Consider the following 9727-nt stretch of genomic DNA (forward strand, 5'->3'; position numbering starts at 1 on the left):
AATCATGTTTTCCGATGGAATCTGATTGCCTTATTTTGTAGTTTCTGTGTTAGTAAGCAACAATTCATTTTGAATGTCCCTCTAATGTTTTAACAATTTGTTTCCAAACTCCCTTCAGCGAAAAAGCATTAGAAAACCAATGTTTGCTTCTCAGCACTGAACGACACACGTAATATCTAGTAAACAATCAAATGTTGATTACCATGACTGGCTTAAGGCCAGCAAACCTGTTCCTGCATATTTCAAGATTTAAAAAAAGCAACAAATCTTTAATCAAATTAATAAAATGCAGAAAACATTTTTAATAAAATGAAACACAGTAGAAATCAGCAGTCAACGTAGCGCTCCACATGCAAATACAGCTGAACTTTTCCAGATGGTTCACATATGGAGGAAATCGCATACAATGGCAAAGAAATAACAGAATATCCTTAAAATACATTTTCAAATATGAAATTTGGGGTTTTAATACATTGGGCTTTTGAACAAGTTATTAGGGAAAAAAACATCAGCATAGCAAGATGCCGTTTTTTTGATGACAGTGCAAAAGACATATTCTTTTGTAAATAGCATGACTCCTGGTGTAGGGTCACATTAGAGAGTTTTAAAAGCTTGGAGACAGTTTCTGCGGGGCCACTTGACCAACAACATATGGAAAAATAACTTATATATAAAAGGTAAATGACAATGTGTGTTTAAAAAAAACATTTGTATTGACAGCATGAGACAGAAATAAAGCAGGCTCTGTTATGACCACTTCACACACATGCCACATAGTGACAAATAATGCTGGAAAGCAGTCAGTTATGACAACTTTAACTGTACTGTCATTTGGTTGTAGGAAACAGATGCAATTGTTCTTGATCACAGAAGACTGTGTGTGTGTGTGTGTGTGTGTGTGTGTGTGTGTGTGTGTGTGTGTGTGTGTGTGTGTGTGTGTGTGTGTGTGTGTGTGTGTGTGTGTGTGTGTGTGTGTGTGTGTGTGTGTGTGTGTGTGTGTGTGTGTGTGTGTGTGTGTCATTAGGGGGTAGTGTCTATGATGAAGAAAAAGTCAAACTGAGATGCACCATTAAGGAAGGCGGGCGGATGGATGGACAGATGGGGAGAGGCGGGGCGATGTTTCATGCAGCCGACCGTCGGCGTATGATAAACGCTCCCCTCTGCAGCTGACCCAGGTAGATCCTCATCTTTGTACTGTCGCTCGTCTTCCTCACCCATATCTGGAAAACAAAGGAGAGAAAATGTCTCAATGCAGTCATGAAGAAATAAATGAGTTGCAAAGCAGCTGTCAATATAAAACACATCCATGACAAATACGAGATAAAATAAATATCAGAATGCTCCTCAGAAACATGCAATTTCTTTTCAGTGGTTTTTCTTTCTTTCTTGTGTTGATTAGAGTGGGGGATTAGTAGTGTGACTAGTCAAACATTGGTCAAATACATCCGTGGTCGGTATGTCTTGCTATTATTATTGTTTACCCCTTCCATAGAAATCACCAAAACTAACAATGACAAATGTGACTCAAAAAGGAGTCAATAGTGAATTTTGTTGGAGACTATTTATAGACATGTGGGGCTCTGGTGAGCATTTGCTGCAGCAGGACAGGATTTAGTCCAAATACAATTTTGCACGCACTATAGCACGGAAGAATTAAATATGTATTGTTTGGCTACACAGACAACATTTAGTTGTTAGTATACATTCATGGGATTTGTTAACAATCAGGAAAATGTTAGGGATGCAGTCATTTTAAAAGGGGCCCTATTATGCACATTTTTAAGGTTCATATTTGTATTTTAAGCATCTTCTGTGACATGTCTCCATGCTTTAATGTTCAAAAAGGTCTTTATTTTTCTCCTACTGTCTGTGCTGCAGCACCTCTTTTCTCGCCCAGTCTGCTCTGATTGGTTAGCTAGCCGGCTCTGTTATTATAGGTCAACAGCTTAGAGATGTCCCGCCCCTTCACCTATCTCGTACAATGTGTTTGAGCTCTAGCCAATAGAAGCACGAGTGCTACATAGTGATGTCACTAATCCAACTTTGGAATTTTAACCTTGCAGACCATTTACATGCCTAAACAACACACTATAGCAAAGGGAGAACCCCAAAGATCTTAATAGGGTCCCTTTCAAATGTGCCATACTGACCGCAAGTAAGATGACTTTCACTGATGGCAGAAGCCAATGTTTATGTGTTGTGTACAGTTTGCGCTTGCTAAATGTCATTTTGCACTTTGAGAGCAGCTGCTTTAACCGACTGATTCGAAAAAGAGGGCACTGGCTGAACACGCCTCTGAACAAACTTGTGGTTTGTTTACCATTAAAGATGTAAGAAAATGCAGCCGTGTGGGAGCAAGAAATATCGGTGACAGACAGTTTGTAAGAAACGTTTCCTTTGCAAATGTGAGTGCACTCAGATATTGTAGAGATAATCACCTAAGTTTTCCTCGGTTTTTGGATGAGAAGAGAAACAATCGGAGCTGCTCCATGGCAGAAATGCCCACAGTATCTTTAGTCAGTTAGTTAGTTGGTTATTTAGTTAGTTGCATAGCAGGATAAATAAAGGGGCTTTGGAAGTAGTTAAAAAACATATTTATAATTTGAAAGAAGGCTATATTAACAGTAGTTTCATTAATTTCTCTGATTGAATTGGTGCTTACTCAGATGATGTATTGAATGGCAACACAAATACTTAGGGAAACCAAATAAATAACAACCCCCCCCAAAAACAAAACAGCCCAGAAATTCATAATGGTTGACTCCCCAGAAAATACATGATATCATGTGCCCCATGTTATAAGCAGTGGTACGAGAATAAATTACATGTGCAACAGGAGCCAAATGAAGACTAAAGCCCACCTCGTTGGTCCCCACTGAGCTGATGACACAGCTAATCTTTGTGTTGTCCTTTGACTCCAGGTAGATGGCCTGGCTCTTGTGGTACCTGTCAGCATTACACACACACACACACACACACACACACACACACACACACACACACACACACACACACACACACACACACACACACACACACACACACACACACACACACACACACACACACACACACACACACACACACACACACACACACACACACACACACACACACACACACACACACACACACACACACACACACACACACACACACACACACACACACACACACACACACACACACACACACACACACACACACACACACACACACACACACACACACACACACACACACACACACACACACACACACACACACACACACACACACACACACACACACACACAAAAAACCCATTAATTCTGCATTCAAGGTGAGATTTGAGGGATAGGCTTAAGTGCAGACAGGAGAGAGGTTCATTATACATAATTTCACCCAGCTGAATAGACCACAATCCTCCTGAGATGGCACTAAATAGATAATTAGACAGGAAAGTTAAAACAAAAAGTTTTTTTCATTTAATGGCTCCAAACTGTCAGAGGACAAAACCAACCGAGGGGAAGAGACTGACAACCAAAACGCTTGATCATTAAGGGCCCACTGAAGAATAATGACGCATGTTTCTCCCTGCAGCTCTTTGTGAAGGCTTTCCTGTGGCGGCGTCTTCTTTAGAGAGGAATAAATCAGACTGTGCCTTGAAAGAGAAGTGTGCATACCTCACAGCACACTCCTCTTACCTTCCTCTGTCTGTATCAGCCACTTATAAAGACAGAACTCTATTACTTCTTCACACGACCTTATGTTCACGTCTGATGCAGAGGAGCTCTACTCTCAAACAGGACATCTGAGCGGTGTCTGGTCAAGGATTTTCATTATTTCCATCTTTGCATCACAGCAGAGTGCTTCTCTGAATATGTATTTTGATGGTTCAAGCACTAGCATTAATTCAGTCGTTCCTAAGAAATATCTTTATGTTGCCCAGAAAAAAAGTCAGCCATCAAAGTTGTTGTTTGATTCTTTTTGAAAACCAAACACCAAATAAATCAGCCAATGGCAATGTGGCCATCTAGTGGTGACAGGAGGTGTAGTCTAGCTATGTGAGAAATGGCACAGTGTAATGCGAAACACAAGAGATTTTGAGAATGACAGTTCAACAAATTCACCATCTTTTGTCGTAGTAGAGTTTCCCCTCCTCGATGCGAGCCTCGTACCGCTGGGAGGGGCTCTCTATGGGGGCGGAGGGGACGTGCTCTGGAGTCGTGGGAGACACTGAAGGGGGAGAAACACCGGGTTAGTTTGACCATGCAAGGTACAAGTAAAAGCAATATTTTGGAGAAATTATGGATGATATGCTAATCTGCGTTTTGCTGACATGAAAGTTTTTTTTACTGACTATTTCTTAGCTGGGAGACTTTCCTAGAAGTCTAAAAGGCCAGCTGTTTCCCCTAAAGTCTTACTTTAAGCTAATTTTTAGCTAACTAACAGCTTGCTGTAAATTCTTATTTTGGGTACAGACAAGGGAGTGATATATACATAATTTAACTCGAAAACGTGTAAGCATAATCCCCTAAATGAACTAAATAACTTGTAGTGCATGACAAATTCAAATTAAATACTGCAAAAGGTGAGCATTTACATACCTGGCCTTTTGGGTGACTTAAGCTGTGAAAAAAAAAGTGTAAAAAGACAGAATTAGACAAAATAAGATCCACTCGGGAAATGCTAAATATCAAGATGTTCAGAACTACAAACCTTATTAAGTGTTCTTAGATCTTCCATTATCTGATCATCTGTTAACAAATAATTTAGCTGAGGTTTGAAGAGTTAAGGAAAGCATTTTTGAACATGACATGCTACAAGTACAAGTAAAACTGAATACTGAAGACCTCACACATTCCTCTAAAGTGACTGCTAACTGTAGCCAATCAGATACTGTATTTAAAAGGATATCTGGTGCAGGTTTTCTCCGTTTGTCTGGTATTGGGACCGGGTCATTGGGCCGTCTCCTCAGCTTCCGAGTCATTATAGGTTTTACCTCCATTGAGTCTATGTATGAAAGAAATAATAAAAAGTGAGATCAAACAATAAAGGACAAACGTTCTCAAAACTCACAGGCGATTCAAGATGGCAACAGAAACATGATCAATTACTGAATCTCAAAGTTCTACATTAATCAGACAACTTAAACTATAGTGTGCATTGAACAAATCTCACTGCCAACCACAACACTTGTTGCCCCATTTCTCTCTTCCACTTCTCTAATTAATAATCCTAACGTGACTCCCATACCTCCCGTCAGCTCCATTGTTAATTTTTCATTCTCGATCATCTTCTTCTTCTCCTCCAACTCTGCAATTAGGTTTTCCTTCAGTTCCACTTTTTTATCGTCAAACTCCTTCACCGCTGCTTTCTTCTCCTTGATGTAGTTCCTCTCCACCTGCTCTGTCTGCAGAAGGTTGAGAGAAGGGCATGATGGAAAAAGCAGGGAGGTTTTCTTTGTAATGCCAAAAAAGTAAAGGTCAGTTAAGTTTAAACGACATCAGTCGGTCAGCGTGATGAATACTACTCACCTCAAGCTGGAGAAAGAGATCTGTAAAGAGAAAGGAAATCATCTGTTATCATACTGGACCACTACTATGGTTACTCTCAAGACTTTAAATATATATAGATAGATATGAGGGGATGCTAGGTAACAGGGTGAGGTGCAGGGTCAGACAGAAAAAGGGGTCTACAGCAAGGACACTAACATTAAGCAGCTATCAATTAACATAAAACCACTTGTTGCATTGCATTCTGGGCAAAACAAGTCATTATGATTAGCAAAAACGTAGGCATTGAATATTCTGGCTCACAAAGCTGGCAAAAGAAAAAGCTTATCAGACCAAAGCTGCCGAGACATCAAAATAAAGTAATCAAAATAATTAAAACTGTCAAATGATGGAAGATGAATGGGTTTGGAGCAGAGGGAGGAAGATGACTTTTGAGACATTTTGATCTGTTCTTGCACGTTTACAAATTGATGATGTCTGTGTAGAACCTATACTTTTAATCATGATATTGTACGCTGTTTTTAATCTAACAGCTCGCTTTATTTACCCAATCTGCTAATCAAAAAAGTACGAGTTCTTTTAACCTAATCGGACAGTCATGACATTGGAGCACAAATGTAAACACAGAACCCCACTCCATTTGTTTTGTGAATTGACATTTTTAATGAAGGCTATTTTTTAAACAACATACCCTATTTTAAAACTACTATTTTAAAACCTGAGAAATTTAAAAAAAGGCAGAAATAATTTGTTTGTTAGACTCAAATTCAAACAAAATGCAGGAGGAAATGACTAGGAGTCAAGGATACAGTCGACCACAACATCTACTATAACACTGCAGTAATTGTAGAACAAGTTTATAACAAATCCTATGACGGCAGCCATGTGGGAAATCTGATCTCGTGGTGTATAATGCTACTATAGCCACACTTTTCCTCTTTGTAGTCATAAGCTTTTGCAATTGGTCAAGTTTGGTGAAGCAAAGAACAGTCACTAACCTGCATTTCGGAGTCTCTCTTTGTACTGCTGGTCCAGCTTTTTCATCCTCTTCTGATACTCCTGCAATGTACCTGAAAAAGAAAATGTTTTGGAAACAAATGTGAAGATGTGGAATTACAACATTGACTAAAGAATGGTAAAGGTATCCTTTATTACTTAGTTGTACACCCACAGTCTAGACTAGATTTAACTGTCACTGCACCTAAATTGCAACACAACATGTCACCTCCATTTCTACATCGTCAACCTACTATTCAAAAACACTTTGAATCAGTCATCAACACACAGAATAAATTAAACATTACATGTCATTTGTTAGACGCTTTTATCCAGAGCAACTTACATACTCAATACTGTGGACAATCCCCACAGGAGCAATTTGGGGTTTAGTGTCTTGCCCAGGGACACAACGACATGCTGACTGCTGTGGGACTCGAATCTTGCTATCCCCTGATTCCAAGTCTAGCACACTATCCACTGAGCCACAGCCTCCCTGTTATGTTTGTCATCAGTTTGTATCCATGTATCAGTTTATTTTTCATTTTGGCCAGAGACAGCGACTCTTAAAATGCCTTTTGAACTGCCTTTGTGTCCTGATGATGTAATGCATCAACATGAATAATCATTTAGGATATAGCTGCATTATATCTACACATAGCTTCAAAATATAAATGAACCCCGACCAGGAAATGTATCCCATCTCACACTATGAAGAGCAGAAGTCATGCACATTTGGAAAAATCCTGCCACACTTCTGTTATAGGGGGACAATCCAATGGATTACCTTCTTGTAATTGCTGCAACTGTCTTTTCAGAGAGGCCAGTTTGTCTTGGTACATTCTGCAATGAAATAAAACAGAGATGGTTTTATATTTTCCTATAGTTTGTAAACATTAAAACAAACTTGACTTACAAATGACTTTTATTGATGTTAAAACAGCTGACCCATGGTTAGCAAAGCACTTACTGCTCTTTGATTTCGACATAGTCTTCCTCGTCGTGTTTGGCAAGGTCTGTTTCACTGGCATCTTCCGTGTCTGGAAAAAAGGTAATGAAAGAAGAAGAAGAATACTCTCAATTATAACACTTTTTTTTAACTTTACAAACAGCCTCTAAAAAAAGACTGTTGTTGTGATCAATTCAGCATGTTATACCACAAGAAAATCATTAAGTTGGCTATAAAAAAAAGTCTTGAAGGCAAACAGGTTACGTCAAGACAAACAACAGATGTCTACTCGGATCAAAGGACGTGCGTGGCAACGTTAAGGTAATGGTGAACACCCTGTTTGGGATTGCCCTCTTTGTAATAATAGGACAATGAACATCCAAGTTTGCCATGAAAGATCCTACATTATCTATCTTCGCATCAACAACGGAGAGTTTAGCAAGATGAAGACAACGCTTGTAGTTGTAATCTAATTACATTAATGTGCCAAGCTACATAAATGTAGCTGTTAGTTTGAGTGTCACGCATTTACCGCATGGTGAGATTAATCAGAAACGGTCCCCGGCTAACTTGGCCGTGCTGTCAGTCCAACGGCAACTCTCACGGCAAAGCTAACATGTTAAGGCTAATGCGATGTGGCAAACTTGGGGGCTAAGTTTATTAACACCGGCTAACCTAGGCCAGTCGGTGTTACCTTCAAAACCGGACAGGAGAAAAGGGTAAGGCCCAGTTGCATTAAGCTGACACTGCAGCTTTCATTTTCGGTTAGCATTAATGTGCTAGCTTAAGTTAGCCCCGTCTTCTATAAACAGTAACCCGATTCGAGCTCGCGTAGTTAGGAGCAGCACCGCCGTCAACATGCCCGTGCGAGGAAGAAATAAGTCCAGCTGCTCGCTTCGGAAGTCAGTGTCAGGAAACTATCTAACCTTGTTGTGCTGTCATCGCCTTGCTTTCCTGTTGTCTCCTTTTCTCTTTCACTGCTATCCGTCCTGTCTCACTGAATAGTGTGAAACGGGCAGTGCCGTGGACACAGGACGCAGGGTTTCGCCTGCCTGCCGATCTGTCAATGCGTGTAGCTAACGCTACTTAGCAGGTTGGCTAATTAACGCTATGTATCCCTTTTGGAATATGTTTGAAGGAAACTGTATTATTCCAGCAACGACGTAACATGCCAAACGTTAGTTTAATTAAACTTGCAGTAAGAATTTATCCGTTTTAATGTATTACATAATAGAGGCAATACGCCCAATAATGTAGTTAAAGCTGATTGGTGCCTCACGGGGAACGTTAGTATAGATGGGCTAGCTGGGTTAGCATGACAACAAATGTTCGGTGATATCATTATCTTTAACCGTTGGTTAAATTGTTGCATCAGCAGACGTTATTCGCTTGCACACAGTTTAGCTAGTATCCATCATCTGCTTCTGAAATGTTTCTTGACTCGGCAGATACTTGATTGGCGGTCGTGTGGTAGCTTGTTATGTAGCTAGCATGCCAACTGCGTGTAGGTGAGGCTCGCGTTTTACGAGCTTTCCAGCTTGGGGAACAGGAAGTTAAACATTTAATTTAGGAGGCAATGTGAAACAGCTTAATCTGTAGATCACTTTAAATGCTAGATTGAAAAATAGCTGATTTGACGCAATTAAAGCGCGCTTCCGTTTCTTTTCCAACAAGTAGACAGAGCCCATCGGGGGGTTTTGCTCAATTCGTCAAACGCTACCTTCTTCCGAGTCTCTTCCCCTGAAACTCCGGTCATCGTCGTCCTCCACGCTATCAAGTTCTTCTTCATCGTTGTAATAATCCACCATAGGCGACAGCAAAGTCGAAGCCATTTGTTCGCATGCAAAATGTAAACAAACACAAAATAAACAATCGATTTGTGTTTTGCAGCTCGCTTGGAAAAGCGCCTACAACTGGCAGGACCTCCGACTATCAAGCTGTCTGCCCTTATGCCTGTAAACAATATCTGTAATATTAATGTGTAACATTAAAAAAATGTATGTTTTTATTTTATTTTTCAAACATTTAAAATAAATACAGTATATTAGTCCATGATGTATGTGTTTTCTGTATGCCCATTGAAAACTGCCTTAAATAATATCATCAGGCATTATACCGATCAGCAGCAACCGTCGGGTGTCTTTGTTTTGGCCCCCGTCTGGCTCGCTTTTCATCTAGTATGTCTACACTCAGAGGGCTGTAGCTACTACGAAGCCAGAATAGTGGGTTAGCGAGGAATGTTGACCTTTTAAGTTTTCCGTATTACGAAAATACTCTCTTTTAA

The 9727-nt window shown here is 40.0% G+C and overlaps 1 protein-coding gene across 5 annotated transcripts; it reads right to left on the reverse strand.

Moving 5' to 3' along the window:
* Nucleotides 1-282: 282 nt before the first annotated feature.
* suds3 (SDS3 homolog, SIN3A corepressor complex component) lies at nucleotides 283-9357 on the reverse strand. 5 transcript variants are annotated; one of them, XM_034091399.2, is made up of 12 exons: nucleotides 9164-9357; nucleotides 7465-7534; nucleotides 7282-7337; nucleotides 6497-6568; nucleotides 5520-5539; nucleotides 5239-5395; nucleotides 4900-4995; nucleotides 4702-4763; nucleotides 4590-4611; nucleotides 4113-4218; nucleotides 2862-2946; nucleotides 283-1220 (listed from the first exon to the last, which is right to left on the reverse strand). In XM_034091399.2, exons 1-12 carry the CDS (start codon nucleotides 9273-9275, stop codon nucleotides 1122-1124), a joined length of 957 nt encoding a protein of 318 aa, XP_033947290.1. In that variant the 5' UTR covers nucleotides 9276-9357; the 3' UTR covers nucleotides 283-1121. The 5 variants fall into 5 exon arrangements, with proteins under 5 accessions (XP_033947290.1, XP_033947289.1, XP_033947291.1 ...); XM_034091398.2 differs by having other exon boundaries at nucleotides 4702-4758; nucleotides 4883-4995; XM_034091400.2 differs by lacking the exon at nucleotides 9164-9357 and adding an exon at nucleotides 8370-8490 and having other exon boundaries at nucleotides 4702-4758; nucleotides 4883-4995.
* Between the last annotated feature and the right edge of the window lie 370 nt (nucleotides 9358-9727).

This window comes from Pseudochaenichthys georgianus, chromosome 9, assembly GCF_902827115.2.
Source record: "Pseudochaenichthys georgianus chromosome 9, fPseGeo1.2, whole genome shotgun sequence".
Classification (NCBI taxonomy): domain Eukaryota; kingdom Metazoa; phylum Chordata; class Actinopteri; order Perciformes; family Channichthyidae; genus Pseudochaenichthys; species Pseudochaenichthys georgianus.

Excerpts from the sequence above, each read along its gene's own strand:
- suds3 (XM_034091398.2), bottom strand. The coding sequence starts at position 9,275 with ATGGCTTCGACTTTGCTGTCGCCTATGGTGGATTATTACAACGATGAA. Across the intron at positions 4,996-5,238 it reads AACAATGGAGCTGACGGGAG|ACTCAATGGAGGTAAAACCT; the intron begins GTATGGGAGTCA and ends TTTCATACATAG. Across the intron at positions 4,759-4,882 it reads CAGATATCCTTTTAAATACA|CTAAATTATTTGTTAACAGA; the intron begins GTATCTGATTGG and ends TTCAAACCTCAG.